A 15722-nucleotide genomic window follows, 5' to 3' on the forward strand; every position below is an offset into this window, starting at 1 on the left:
GAACTAAGTTTATTTTAATAAAAAATCATGCTATAATTTTATTTAATTTAAACTTAATAAAAAATCATGCTATAATTTTATTTAATTAAAATTTTAAGTTTTAATGAAAAGCCTTTAAATTTTAATAAAAATGACAAAAGAACTTAAATTTGAATGAAAAGGACATAATTATAATATTAAAAAAAATTTAAAAAAAAAAAAATCTGATGCGCGCTCAGTATTCAACGTGATTTGGATTTTTTTTATGTTTTTTTTTTTTTTTGTCCTAATCATTAAATAAAGTTATTGTATGGTTTTTCATTAAAATATAAAGATTTGAAGCTCTTTTCGTTAGTTTTCTTATAAAAATAGGGAAGTGTTATTGGCACTCCAAAAATCTCATTCTACACTCCTCACGAGTGTATTTTTCTTTCCAAATATAAAAAATTTGGAGTGTGTAATGATATTTTTGGAGTGTAAATAACAATTTCCTAAAAATATGATATGAATAACATTACCTATTAAAACCTGATTAAGCAAAAAGAAAGATTAACCTAACTTGCAACCGTTACAAAAGACCTTTGGCGACGATTCAACGAACATTTATCCACTCACTGAGTCAAACTCACACAATTAAATTCTGCAATACAAATATTTGTCTTGAATTTTAAAAGAAAAATAAAAAAAATAAAAAGAAAATAAAAAATTTTTGGGGCAAAAGCCGTGTTATATGCGCCATATTTTAATCTTTTAACTTTTTTTTTTCTCCAATCAATTATTTGTAGGAAATAGTGAAAAATAAAAAAGAAGATTAATATCTTTACCATAAAGAACAGAAACCCTAAAAATCGGCGGGTCGAGCAATCGAGTCGAACCTATCCCACTCGCGACTCACGATTCCGAACGATCCCGGCTCGTTCTTCATCCTTCCCCCAAATTTTTAATTTTTCCCACCAATCCGACCCTCAAAAACCCTAACTTTCCATCGATTTCCCCTCTTTCTTACGTATCAATCATCCCCAAATCCGGATTTCTCTCACCCAAATCCAAAAACTTTCAGATTCGTCGAAATTTCTGACCCAGGTACGCAAAATTTGAGCAAGATTTTTACTTTTCAGTTTTCAGAGACATGCATGCTAGTTTTTTTCTTGGGTTTAGTGGAATCAGATTATCCCCTTTTCGTATTATTGTGTTGGAAATTTTTAGCCTTGAATTTTTGGTGTTAGAAAAATTAAGCTGTATTTATTGGTGGTTCATTGTAATTTGCATCAAATTTAGTAACTTTTGGTGTGATTATTTTTATGATGATTCTGGTAGCTACCTACGTACAATGTTTGCTTTCTGTGCCATGATTTAGTAACTACTTCAGTTCTTGAGGTTTTTGTTGTTTCAAGTAATTCTCTGCTGCTTCAAATGCTTAGAAAAAAATTTACTTTGGAAGTTTTGGATTTAGTTTTGAAACCCATTTGTTGCTTGAGAAGCTTTTTTTAATGAACTTTTTTCTGTTGAAATTTTCATTTGAACAGTTAAATGACATTTTAATACCACCTGTTGTATGTTCCTAAAACCCGGATGTCTTTTTCTGATGTTGTATCGATGTAGCAAGCACGTTTAAGAATCGTGACAGCTATTTTTTGATGTTATCTGCCTTTACCATTGTCATACTCAACGTCATGGATTTCTTGTTTGTGCTTGCTATGCTTTGTTATTGACCTGTATGTTTCCCTTAAGCTAATGCACGAAAATACAACCTTCATTTTCTTAAATCTGCTGCAGGTTCCTATTTCCTGTTGCTTGACTGTGACTGCAGTAAACACCAACGTCCTCTTTTGCTAGTGTCAATGGACCATGCAACATCGCATGATCAGAGATTTTGACTTCTGTTAGTGCTGAGGATACGGTGTGTGAATCAGATAACGGTAGTTTCTTGGATAAATTCTTAAATGGATTGAATTGGTAGCTACAATGCGCTCATCTGGACTTGTTGACCCTGGATGGGACCATGGTGTTGCTCAAGATGAGAGGAAGAAAAAGGTTAAATGCAATTACTGTGGAAAAATAGTTAGTGGTGGAATATACAGATTGAAGCAACATTTAGCCCGAGTTTCTGGAGAAGTTACTTATTGTGATAAAGCTCCAGATGATGTATACTTTAGTATGAAAGAAAATATGAAAGGAAGTCGTTCTCATAAGAAACCTAGGCTTTCCGAAGATATTGGCCAAGCATATCTGAATTTCCAATCCAACGATGACGAAGAAGATGTGCATGTTGGTTATAGAAGCAAAGGAAAGCAATTGGTGGGTGAGAGGAATTTAACTATGAAATTGACTCCTCTTCGGTCGTTAGGGTATGTTGACCCTGGGTGGGAACATGGCGTTGCTCAGGATGAGAAAAAGAAAAAGGTGAAATGCAATTATTGTGAGAAAATAGTTAGTGGTGGTATCAATCGGTTTAAACAACATTTAGCTAGAATTCCTGGAGAAGTAGCACCTTGTAAACATGCTCCTGATGATGTCTATGTTAAAATAAAGGAGAATATGAAATGGCATCGTACTGGAAGGAGACAAAGACAACCCGATTCCAAGGACACGTCAAATTTTGATCCTCTGTCAGATAATGAAGACCAAGACGATGACCAAATGGAAGCTGTTCTACCGCATATGAGCCAGGAAAGCTTGATCGATGGTGATAGGAGATTGGGCCAAAATTTGAGAAATACATTCTTGTCGCTGCCTCCCAGCACTGGTTCTGAACCATTATTTAAAAGATCAAGGCTCGATTCTCTGTTCTTGACAGCTCCTAAGAGTTTTCCACCACAATCTTACAAGCAAGCAAGGGTCAGAACAATGTCAAATAAAATTCCCCACAAGGAAGTTATTTCTGGAATTTGCAAATTCTTTTACCATGCAGGAGTTCCTCTACAAGCAGCAGACTCCCTATACTTTCATAAGATGCTGGAATTGGTTGGCCAATATGGGCAGGGTATGGTTGCACCTCCAAGCCAAATAATATCTGGTCGGTTTCTACAAGAGGAAATTGCAACCATTAGAAACTACCTGGCTGAGTATAAGGCATCATGGGCAACCACTGGCTGTTCTATTATGGCCGACAGTTGGAGAGACACAGAAGGTAGAATATTGATAAACTTGTTGGCTTCCGGTCCAAATGGTGCGTACTTTGTTTCTTCAGTTGATGCCACTGAAATAGTTGAAGATGCTTTGAATTTGTTTATGTTGCTGGACAAAGTGGTTGAAGAGTTGGGGGAGGAAAATGTAGTTCAGGTATTTGATTTTATTTGGGTTTTATTTGTTTCTCATATAGTTGCCCATCTCGAACTATCTTACGCTACTAACTTTGCTTTGCATCTATTCCCCAGGTAATCACTCCAAATACTCCTAGTTATAAAGCTGCTGGAAAGATGCTTGAGGAGAAGAGAAAGAATTTATTCTGGACCCCATGCACCACCAGTTGTATCGATCAAACGCTTGAAGATTTTTTGAGGATAAGATGCGTAGCAGAGTGCATGGAGAAGGGCCAAAAAGTTACAAAGCTCATTTACAACCAAGTTTGGTTGTTAAATTTTATGAAGAGTGATTTCACACAGGGGAAGGAACTTTTGAGATCTTCTATCACCCGGTTTGCTTCTAGCTTTGCTACCTTACAAAGCTTGCTGGACCACAAGACTGGTCTTAAAAGAATGTTTCAATCACACAAATGGATTTCATCTCAGTGCTCCAAATCATTTGAGGGAAAAGAAGTGGAAAATATTGTCTTAAATGCTGCATTTTGGAAGAAGTTACAGTTTGTTAGGAATTCAGTGGACCCAATAATGCAAATTCTTCAAAAGGTTGAGAATGGTGACCGCTTGTCAATGTCATCTATATATAATGACATGTACAGGGCAAAGATTGCAATAAAAACCATTCATGTCCGTAAATATGAACCATTTTGGAGCGTTATAGAGAGTCATTGGAACACACTGTTCTACCACCCTGTATATGTCGCTGCTTACTACTTAAATCCATCATACAGATATCGACCTGATTTTATGGCGGTAGGAGAAACAATGGCTGCTTGTGTTTTTTATCATGATGTTAAGTTCTTTCCTAATCCAGATGGTAATTTGTGTAGCATACTGAGGTGATGCGTGGACTTAATGAATGCATTGTTCGGCTGGAGCCAGACCATTCAAATAGGATTTCTGCATCTATGCAGGTAATAATTTTTTCGTAGTCGATTTCATTATTTGGATCCTGAATGGTTTTATATATTGAGATGGCGTCTTATTATATTTTCCCATTCTGTATCCCAACATCTCAGATTTCTGATTACAATTCTGCTAAAGCTGATTTTGGAACTGAATTGGCAATCAGTACAAGAACAGAGCTTGATCCGGGTATAGCATTAGACTGCCATGCTACATGTTTTAGATTTCCGGTATATGTATGCCCATGCATTGAGCCTCTGGGCGTTATTCCACTTGCTGATACATTTCTCCATTTTTTGTTTCTTGTTTCTTATTAGCTGCATGGTGGCAACAACATGGGATAAGTTGCTTAGAGCTGCAGCGTATAGCTGTGCGTATATTGAGTCAGACATGCTCTTCTTTTGGGTGTGAGCATAACTGGAGTATATACGATCAATTGTACTGTCTGCGAAGTAATCGTTTAGCCCAAAAAAGGTTAAACGACCTCATCTACGTTCATTACAATTTACGTCTTAGAGAACAGAAATTACGAAGAAGGCCGGAAAATTCAACCTCCCTCGACAATGTGCTGTTAGAGCGGTTGCTGGATGACTGGATTGTAGATGCTGCGGAAAATGACTTGCTAGAAAATGAGGTATTTCAAGTGTAGGTTCTATTATGCGGCAGAGTGGCTTAGTTTTGTGCCATTGACACCAAAAGCTTCCATACAAAACTACACGAAATCTTATACATTTTCTGAAATCAAGTTCTTTATCATTTCTCTGTTAGGAAGTCCTTTACAATGAAATCGAACAGGTTGATGAATACGAGAATGATCTCGTTGATTACGAATGTGGAATTGCAAATGGAGAGACTAGGAACGGATCCATTGAGCTGGTGACCTTGGCTGATGCAGATGTCAATCCGGCCAATGCTGGCGTTGCCACCGAAGATGATGACGAGGAGGAGGAGGAGGGGGCGGAAGGTGAGATGAACTTTTTCCATGATGACTTGAGTGATTAGCAAGTTGTAGACCTTCAACTAACACAAGATGCAATGGTGGTGAGGAAGCTCTGCCTTAGTGGTGTAATTATATTCCAGCTTACTTGTTTTGCAAGTTACCTATGGAAGTAAAACAGGGCGTCCTTACATGTAAATATTCTTCATCCTTTTTGCTGAAATGTTACTAACTCAACCGCTTTTTGAATTTCCAAAGCCTTTACATTGTCTAATATGATTTTATGTTAGATACACGTAACGGAATACAAATATCGGACAAATTCAGAAGAAAAAAAAAGTATTAAACGGTGGATACATAAAAAATTTTAAAATTTTAAAATCTTGCAAAATATAGGAGGTTCAAATTATTTTCTGAAAATTTCAAAATAATCCGATTCCGAAATTACCAACCAAGTTTCTTTTTTCATTTATTATTTTCTTAAACTTCACATGTTTATAGACAGCTTACTCACTATTATCTTAACATTGTGACGTTCTAATATTTTGGTTAAGTTATTAATAAAGCCTGTAAATAAAAAAACAAAACCAAAACTTTGGTGGGGCAAGATGATTGAGTACAATTGACCACCGGACATCGAAATAGGACGAGTGTGTTGCCCTTTACAAACAGTAGACCAGACAGAGGATCTGATATGATATATTCAAGGTTTATTTTAGTCAAAATGATCTACGAGATTACCAATTGTCATAATTTTTTATTTTAGTCATTAACAATGAAAAACGATAGAAGTGGTCAGTTTGGCCACTATAAATCCTTTTTGTTCTTCCATGAAAAATATGTCAATATCCTCGATAAGTGGAGCGGTTAGTTTGACAAAAATACTCTTAAAAAGGTGGTCACGTAGTTGTTCATATTACAATTTAACAAGGATATTGATTGGTTTTTCATAGAATTACCAAAATGATTTATGGTGAACAAACTTAGGGATCACTTCTATCTATTTTCATTGTCAAAGGCCAAAGTAAGGATCATGTCAATCTCAATGATCATTTTGGCTAAAAAAACCTTTCATCCATAACTGAAATGTCAAATCAACCCAAGGTTACCATTACATTTCCACTCTTTTTAGCCAACATGATCTCTGAAATTTGTATAACTCCTTACTTAGTCCCCTGACATTTAAAATCGATAGAAGTGGTCCATAAGTTTGTTCACCGTAAATCATTTTGTGAAAAATTTCCATTAAATAGAAAAGCATATGAAGGGGTTGATTGGACAAAAATACCCCAATTTAACTGAGATTTATTGACGATGGACAATCTCAGAACCACTTCTATCGATTGTCAATCTAAATGACTAAAGTGAGAAATTATATCAATCTCAGAGACCGTTCTGGCTAAAAAGCCCCAAAAAAAAGAAAAAAGAAAACTCGTCCCATCAAAGCAAAAATAAGTAGAGAACTTGAATTGCATTTCTTCCAACTCAGGTTCAACAAAGTAACAACCTTTTTTTCTCTCCTTACGCAAAAAGTCACCTACCCATTTCGCAAAAAGTGGTATAAAGCTTGTTTCTTCAATACTAAAGTTGCATCTACCATGTTTGTAAAGTATGTTTCCAATCCATAGACCATATATTCTCTCCATTAGCAGCTTTGCTTTCCTTGGCTTTGTCTTTTGATTTAATTCTTCGTTTTCGTGTTAATTAGGGCTTAATTGCATGTGTGTTGTGGAGGATGGAATTTAGTCTTGTGAGGTTGCAAAGATATGTTCTCCGTAGCTTTCTTTTTCTTCTTTTGATGTATAATACTCACAAGAATTAGCTTCCTTGCATTGCATGGTTGCCATGTGAAGCTTTTGAATTTTTTATTTTTTTTTAAGAATAATATTTCATGGCAAACTTTTGGCTGAATGATTTTTTAATTTTTGGACGAATAATCAAACTCTATATTATATTACAAGAAATTTGTCATCCATTCTTTGGAGAACTATATTTTTTTTTAAGGAATTTTTTTGAAATGTCATATGAACCTATACACTTTTTTAGTTTGTCATACAAATTAAATTTTTAAACGATTTGTCATATCAATCTTCCAAAATTCTTAATTTGTCATCTTATCTTAACCCCGTTAAATTTTCCATCCAAAATAATTCAGGTGCATTGCACATTAATTGTGTTTAGGGTAATTTCAGACTTTTGACCTCATTTTCACAAGTTTTTTAATTTTTTTTTTTATTTTTACACAAGGATATATTTATACTAGGAGGTGGAGGAAGAAATTGATTTCGGACATTTGACCTTTTTTCACAAGCTACTTCTCTTTGGTATGAACCCAAAAATTTTGACTAGTAATAAAAAGTATGTCGCGTTCGTTTCAAAAACTTAAGGTGAACTACTAAAAAATTATATTAGGCTTATTAACATGGAGTTTAACTAATTACAAGCTTTGAGAATTTAACGCGATCCACCTGTTCTTTAAAAAAGGAGTTGAAATGTCATAAATAATCTTGAAAGAGTGTGCGAAGTTAAAAAGTTGGAAATAATCTTGAAACCAAGTCATTTGCAAGGCACATGGCTTATTTTGGGTGGCAAACTTAACAGAGTTAGGATGAAATGACAAATTAATGATTTTGGAAAGTTGATATGACAAATTTCTCAAAATTTTAGTTTACATGACAAATTAAAAAAGCCGTACAAGTTCATATGATGTTTCAAATTTTTTTTCTTTTTTAAAAAGAAAGTTTGGTTGCCAATTCATACAATAAATAGTTCCTGCTGCAGCTCTGATCTCACCACCAAAGTTGTCTGAGTTGCTTTGTGTTGTAAAACAAAGCAACCAACTTTCTGAAGTGCTGCTGCTCGTCAAAAACAGCAAGTTAACAGTAGGACATGGCTGAGGTAAATCCTGTGGATGGAGAGGCAGTCAAGGAGCGGGACGTGGCAGCATCAAACGGGGATTCAACCGTGGAGGATTCCGAAAACAATGCGCAAGATATGAGCAAGAGCAAGGAGGATGGCACCAAAACAGTACCATATTACAAGCTTTTCTCCTTTGCTGATTCCTTGGATTACATGCTAATGTCTGTTGGTGTGATCAGCGCCATTGGAAACGGGCTGTGTCTGCCTCTAATGAGTGTAATCATAGGAGATATGATTAATTCTTTTGGTGGAACTGGGAATACCAAAGATGTGGTGGGTGCAGTTTCTAAGGTAAATATTCTGCGGCTAAAACCAAGTAACAACTTTTCTTTACGAATACAAATTCACTAGGAATCAAGGACTTTATAGGACTTGGAATCATGGACTCGATTCAAACCTTGTCTAGTCAAACGGTCGTTCCATTACAATTTGTGTCTGAACTTCCCTTTTTTGAACTTTTAATTTGGCTTCTGGTGTCTGCGGTTTAGTTGCTAAATAGGATCATATCCTCAGGTAGCTCTAAAGTATGTTTACTTGGCCGTGGGAGCTGGTGCTGCTGCATTTCTGCGTAAGTATTACTGAGCTCCCTTCCAGTATTGAACAAATAACTTGGCTTATTGGAAACTGAGATAATCAATTTGCTTTTGCTATATGTCAGAGATGTCTTGCTGGATGATCACCGGAGAGAGACAGGCTGCACGAATAAGAGGGTTATATTTGAAAACAATATTAAGGCAAGATGTTGGTTTTTTTGATAACGAAATAAACAGTGGGGAAATTATTGGGAGGATGTCAGGTGATACTGTGCTCATTCAAGAGGCCATGGGCGAGAAGGTATCTACACGCCACAAAAAAGCCTTAAGTGATTGCCATTTTCTCTAGCAGTCTCTAATTTTTTTCATGTTCTTCTTGCAGGTAGGAAGTTTTATCCAATTAATTGCAACATTCATCGGAGGCTTTATTATAGCATTTGTTAAGGGATGGCTTCTCACCCTTGTCATGCTATTGTCTATTCCCCTTCTTGTCTTCTCTGGGGCCATGATGGGCATCGTTATGTCGAAGTTGGCATCCCGTGGGCAAACTGCTTATTCACTGGCATCAACTGTGGTAGAGCAAACAGTTGGTTCAATCAGAACTGTATGCCTGCTTTGTCTTTAAAATAAAATTTTATTTTCTATAATCTCTTGTTATAGAACAAAAATGATGAGTATTCACATTGCAGGTTGTCTCATTTACAGGAGAGAAACATGCCATAGCTAATTACAACAGCTCCTTAATTAAAGCTTACAAGTCGGGTGTTCACGAGGGTTTGGCTTCTGGGTTTGGGATTGGCGCTATGAGGCTTATTGTAATGTGTAGTTATGGTTTGGCGATATGGTTTGGCGGAAAGATGATAGTTGAAAAAGGATATACAGGAGGAGAAGTAATGAATGTAGTTTTTGCTGTGTTGAATGGCTCACTGTAAGTTGCAATTTAGTAAAATTTGATCAATAAATTTGGTGACCCTAGCATGATTTTACTGTTAACACCCCAAAATTTTATATTTGATGCTACAGAATGTCGAGATATGAACTTGTCTCTGTGATAAATTTTCAGGTCCCTTGGGCAGGCATCTCCATGCATGAGTGCATTTGCTGCTGGAAAAGCTGCAGCTTATAAAATGTTTGAGACGATTAACAGAAAGCCTGAGATAGATACTTATGACACTGAAGGGGAGCAGTTACAAGAGATCCATGGAGACATTGAACTGAGGGATGTTTATTTTAGTTATCCTGCAAGACCAGATGATCAAATATTCCGTGGATTTTCTCTCTCAATACCTAGTGGTGCAACTGCTGCTTTGGTTGGAGGAAGCGGAAGTGGTAAATCAACTGTAATCAGTTTGATTGAGAGATTTTATGACCCCCAAGCTGGTGAAGTTCTTATCGATGGTATTAATCTGAAAGAATTCCAGCTGAAACGGATCAGACAGAAAATAGGCCTTGTCAGTCAGGAACCCGTTTTGTTTACTTGTAGCATTAAAGATAACATTGCTTATGGGAAGGACCGTGCAACTAATGATGAAATAAGGGCTGCTGTTGAACTTGCTAATGCAGCTAAATTCATAGACAAACTGCCTCAGGTTAAATTCGTTTATACTTACTCTAAGTTTGGATGTTTCCTTGTTGATCTTACCATTTCGACACATTAAAAGATGGAAACATAGCATAATTCAGCTCATTCGATTCATTTTTCAGGGACTAGACACAATGGTTGGTGAACATGGAGCTCAGCTATCTGGGGGACAAAAGCAGAGAGTTGCCATAGCTAGAGCAATCTTGAAAGACCCAAGAATTCTACTTTTAGACGAAGCCACAAGTGCTCTCGATGCAGAATCTGAGAGAGTTGTGCAGGAGGCATTGGATAGAATTATGATTAGTCGCACTACTGTCGTTGTAGCCCATCGTTTGAGCACAGTAAGGAATGCTGACACCATTGCTGTTATACATAGAGGGACAATTGTTGAAAAAGGTAACACATTTGTTTTCTGTTCCACCATTTGAGTTCCCAGCCTTACTTTACAAAAAAAAAAAATTGAAGTATCGTTACCATAATCTGAATTAATTAATGAGTACTGCACATACTGAACTCTTCAAGTGAGCAGGACCACATTCTGAGCTAATTAAGGACTCTGAAGGAGCATATAGCCGGCTTATAAGGTTGCAAGAAATGAGCAGAGTGTCAGAAATGACGACTGTGAATGATCAAAATAGGCCAGAAATTAGTAGTGTGGATTCTCGGAGACATGCAAGTCCAAGATTTTCAAACTTACGATCCATAAGCTGGGGATCATCTGGGAGAGGAAATAGTGGTCGTCATTCCCTCTCAATCTCATTTGGTGTGCCCACTGCAGTAGGTGTCCTTGAAGCAGCACATGCAGGATCAGATATTCCTGACTCAAAATCATCAAGAGTGCCTCCAGAAGTCTCGCTTCGCCGCTTAGCTTACCTGAACAAGCCAGAGATCCCAGTCTTGTTACTAGGTACTATAGCTGCAGCGGTCAATGGGGTATTCTTACCTTTTTTGGGGGTATTATTTGCCTGTGTAACCAAAACCTTCTTTGAGCCACCGCATGAAGTCCATAAGGATTCAAAGTTCTGGGCATTAATCTGTATTGTTCTTGGACTGGGATCTTCCATAGCACATCCATTAACACAATACCTTTTCGCTGTCGCGGGTTGTAGGTTAATAAAACGAGTCCGATCGATGTGCTTTGAGAAGGTGGTTTACATGGAAGTAAGTTGGTTTGACGATCCTGAGCACTCAAGTGGTGCAATTGGTGCAAGGCTTTCTGCAGATGCAGCTTCTTTGCGGGGGCTGGTTGGAGATGGTCTTGGTTTGGTTGTTCAGAACTTAGCAACTGCAGTTGCTGGTTTGGTGACTGCTTTTATGGCAAATTGGCAACTATCTCTTATAGTTCTTGTTTTGCTGCCTCTGTTAGGAGTAAATGGATATTTTCAAGTCAAATTCATGAAAGGATTCAGTGCGGATGCGAAGGTATTTCTCTGCAATCCAAAAATTGGAAAAGAATTATAGTATACAACTTGTAATCGATGCAGTTCAAAACATGATCCGATCTCACATACATGATATGCATAAGACTAATTTTTATCATTATGGTTGCAGAAAATGTACGAGGAGGCAAGCCAAATAGCGAATGATGCTGTAGGGAATATCAGAACAATTGCTTCCTTCTGTGCCGAAGAGAAGGTGATTGAATTGTACCAGAAAAAATGTGAAGGCCCAATTAAGAAAGGGATTAGACAAGGGTTAATCAGTGGGATAGGATTTGGGCTATCCTTCTTTTTTATGTATTCCGTGCACGCCACTAGTTTTTACGCAGGAGCCCGACTTGTTTCAGCTGGAAAGACAACATTCTCCGATGTTTTCCAAGTAAGTTATTTTGCCTTGCCCTACAAGTCTCTAAGTAGTAAACGGCACAGAAAACTGGTTCCTATGTCTGAACTCTGCTAAATAAGTATTTGTGACTTGAAGTAAAAAAAAATTGCTCTTCTGGTTTGTAGGTTTTCTTTGCTCTCACTATGGCAACTGTTGGAGTGTCTCAGTCGGGTTCCCTAGCCCCTAATGTAAGCAAAGCAAAGAGCTCTGCTGCTTCTATATTTGCAGTTCTCGATCGAAAATCAACAATAGACTCCAGTGACGAATCTGGAACAACTATAGAAAATGTGAAGGGAGAAATTGAATTACGCCATGTCAACTTTAAGTACTCAACTCGACCTGACGTGCTAATCTTCCAGGACCTTTGCTTGACCATTCGTCACGGCAAGGTAACTTAGTAGCATGCTGATTCTTCTTTTACTCGTTTTCACTTAATTCATAAGATTGAACCTCGTAGTCTAATATGCGATTTTGGAAATGTATTTTGTGTTTTCAGACAGTTGCTCTGGTTGGAGAAAGTGGAAGTGGGAAATCGACAGTCATCTCATTGTTGCAGAGATTTTATGATCCTGATTCTGGTCACATTACACTAGATGGAATCGAAATCCAAAAGCTACAGTTGAAGTGGTTGAGACAGCAAATGGGGCTAGTGAGCCAGGAGCCTGTGTTGTTTAATGAAACCATCCGAGCCAACATTGCATATGGAAAGGAAGGGGATGCAACAGAAGCTGAAATTATAGCTGCAGCAGAATTGGCAAACGCTCACAAGTTCATTAGTAGTTTACAACAGGTAGGCACTTACTTGAGAACTTCGTCGATTTGTTTATGATCAATATAATCTAGGACATGTGTCTCTGAAAATAATGGTCGAGCCACCTCAAATAGATGACGATTTCGAAGTTCCATACCAAAACATAAAGATCAAGCCAAATCAGACATGAAGATTTCGATCTTTATGTCTGTGATGCATGTTCGTATTACTTATCACTGAAAAAATCTTACGGTGTTGCTTACAAGACAATGACTAGTTAATGAAGTTTTACAAAATTATTCAGAATGTTAACTTCGGAAACCAATGCAGGGTTACAATACAATAGTAGGAGAGCGGGGGGTTCAACTGTCCGGCGGACAGAAGCAAAGGGTGGCAATCGCAAGAGCTATAATGAAGGCACCAAAGATTTTACTACTAGATGAAGCCACAAGTGCTCTTGACGCTGAATCCGAACGAGTTGTTCAAGACGCATTGGACCGAGTCATAGTGGATCGAACCGTGGTGGTGGTTGCTCATCGGTTATCCACGATTAGGAGTGCAGATTTAATCGCGGTGGTGAAAAATGGAGTCATTGCAGAGAAAGGAAAGCATGAAACTTTAATCAATGTCAAGGATGGCATTTATGCTTCTTTGGTTGCATTCCATGCAAGTGCCTCATCTTAGTGATCTGCTTTTCAATTATTATACTGCAGTAACTTTGAAATTCCAAGGAAAATAAGTATGTATAAACTTTTTTTAGGTGATTCTCACTTTACTGCCCTCAAGTATCGTGAAATTTGTACTTTGCTTCCCTTTGTTTTTTTTTTTTTGTCTCTCTTTCATACTTAAAGTTACGATTTGCTCCCAAAATCAAACTTTCATTAGTCTAGCCTTTAAATTCTTCGTTAAACGATGATGTGGCAGGTCTTGGCCCATTATAGTTTGATAGGTTTACACTTCACATAAATTTTCCCTTTTAACTTCCCTTTTTTTAATACATACAAGCAATATTTAAGCAGAGAAATTCGAATACATGACTTTCTGCTTGAACTACAAGCTCCTTGTGATTTTCTCCTTTAGTTTCATTTGTGTAAATTTTAAAGGATTGAAGGGGTTGTGATCTTTGACATTGTTGGGAGTATGAATCCACCTCAAAGAAAGTACGACTTACAAATAAATTAGACTACTTTTCATATCGTTAATTGATTTTACAGTAGAACTTCAACTTTTTTTAGAGATCTAAAGCACCCCCTCAATGGGAAAATCAAATTACTCTTTCATACACAGTCTCCATTCTTCCATATAAAACTGACAGAAGTCCTCCAAGAGGGTTAAAGCAAGGAAATAAGGAGCTGCGGAAAAAATTCTAGATCAGTCACTAATCACTTGTGATGGCAACACAAAAGAAGTCGTATTTGATGCCATTATTTTTGTTTCGTTACGATTTTTTTTCTTATTCCTTTTACTCATTTCGTAGCACATAAGCAAATAAAAATAAAAGGATAATACTTGCATCCCCAATGTGGAGGATGCATATATTCTTTATTTGTGAATAACGTATTTTAACTAAATAAATTAACAATTGGAACAATTCAATTTGTTGATCTTCATATGAAGATCACTCTTAGAAAAAATCATTCAAATTGAAGATCGTTTTATCAACCACACGTATCAATTAAATTGATGGTTCATCGTGAATAAAACGTGTCAAATAAATGGACGGTTCATCGTAAATAAAACGTATCAAATAAATAGACGATTCATCATGAATAAAACATATCAAATAAATGGATAATTCATTGTGAATATGTTACTTAGTACCTACACCGTCGATTAGTTCTATACACTTGAATGACTAAATGATCTCCAATTGAAATGATTTTGTAAAAGTGTTATTCAAATGAAGATTAAGAAATTGAACAATTCTGATCTTTGATTTTATTCAGTCAAAATACATCATTCGCAAATAAGAAAATACACACATCCCTGCATAGAGATGCAAGTAGCATTCATAATGGAATGCTAGAGAACAAAACTAATTGATTTCTTTCTCTTCCTAATCAATCTATCAAATTGTTGAAGGATTTTTCTTTTTTAGGAGGGTAAATGCACACATCATATAAACTAAATAACAGAAGGCATATAAATGACGTTTTAGCATAGTGACAGAAAATAATGATGTTTATGCGCCATGGTATGGGTTCGATTCCACCGACTCCTCGTTCTCTTAATAACTAACTATTTTATCCAGTACTGCTAGCTTTTGTAAAAATGGAAAATTGCATAAAGCCATACTTTTTACACGGTATATTCTCTCTCTAAGCACTATGCTACAAATGCTATTAAAAATATATCAAAAAATTTATTAACCGTCTATTTTTCTTTTTAAAATTTTTGACGTACGATAATCATAACCGTTCATTAAATCAGTTTTGTGCCATAACAGCCTTCAAATTGAATAAAAAAATTTCCTAAAAATCATCTTGAAGCAGTACTTGTTCTAATTATGAAGTTTAAATCGTAAAATGATGCCAAATCGTCGTTCCAAAGACACCTTGCATATAAATGGACCGCTGGACACCCAAGGAGGACATCTGCGTCGCCAGTTGCTATCAGCCAAACGGAGTATCTGAATGCAAGTTTCCTAATCCCACTACAACCCAACCTTCCCATTACATTTCAATACTTCCAAAATCGAAGGACAAAAAAAACCCAACTCAACCAGAGGTCGGAGCAACCTGATGAAGCTAATGCTGTCCACTAATAATCCCATGCTGTCCACTAATAATCCCACTAGCTGCTGTACAACTTGGACAACAGAAGGAATACTCCCAGCCAAACAATCACATGGCTTCTGACGCCTTTATTGTTGTTTAGTTTCTGCCACCTTTATTGTTGTTTATTGCATGCGTGTATATGCAAACTGTATATAAACCATGCTGCCATTGCAGCATTGGTAAGCATAAATATAAGTCATCAAAGACAATAT

The 15722-nt window shown here is 36.7% G+C and overlaps 2 protein-coding genes across 3 annotated transcripts; both read left to right on the forward strand.

Moving 5' to 3' along the window:
* Window positions 1-806: 806 nt before the first annotated feature.
* On the forward strand, window positions 807-5373 carry LOC137737501 (hAT dimerization domain-containing protein). Of its 2 annotated transcripts, none has more exons than XM_068477000.2 (7): window positions 807-1062; window positions 1756-3261; window positions 3357-4034; window positions 4112-4195; window positions 4301-4376; window positions 4505-4821; window positions 4956-5373. In XM_068477000.2, exons 2-7 carry the CDS (start codon window positions 1945-1947, stop codon window positions 5187-5189), a joined length of 2706 nt encoding a protein of 901 aa, XP_068333101.2. In that variant the 5' UTR covers window positions 807-1062; window positions 1756-1944; the 3' UTR covers window positions 5190-5373. The 2 variants fall into 2 exon arrangements, with proteins under 2 accessions (XP_068333101.2, XP_068333103.2); XM_068477002.2 differs by having other exon boundaries at window positions 810-1062; window positions 4960-5373.
* Window positions 5374-7894: 2521 nt separating this feature from the next.
* Window positions 7895-13603, forward strand: LOC137737717 (ABC transporter B family member 11-like). The gene is made up of 12 exons (XM_068477263.2): window positions 7895-8334; window positions 8557-8611; window positions 8702-8877; window positions 8959-9180; window positions 9266-9504; window positions 9640-10165; window positions 10281-10554; window positions 10688-11580; window positions 11710-11976; window positions 12108-12371; window positions 12479-12772; window positions 13064-13603. Exons 1-12 carry the CDS (start codon window positions 8014-8016, stop codon window positions 13415-13417), a joined length of 3885 nt encoding a protein of 1294 aa, XP_068333364.2. The 5' UTR covers window positions 7895-8013; the 3' UTR covers window positions 13418-13603.
* The last annotated feature ends 2119 nt before the right edge of the window (window positions 13604-15722 follow it).

This window comes from Pyrus communis, chromosome 13 (genome assembly GCF_041283825.1).
Source record: "Pyrus communis isolate YQ-2024b chromosome 13, ASM4128382v1, whole genome shotgun sequence".
NCBI classification, from domain to species: domain Eukaryota; kingdom Viridiplantae; phylum Streptophyta; class Magnoliopsida; order Rosales; family Rosaceae; genus Pyrus; species Pyrus communis.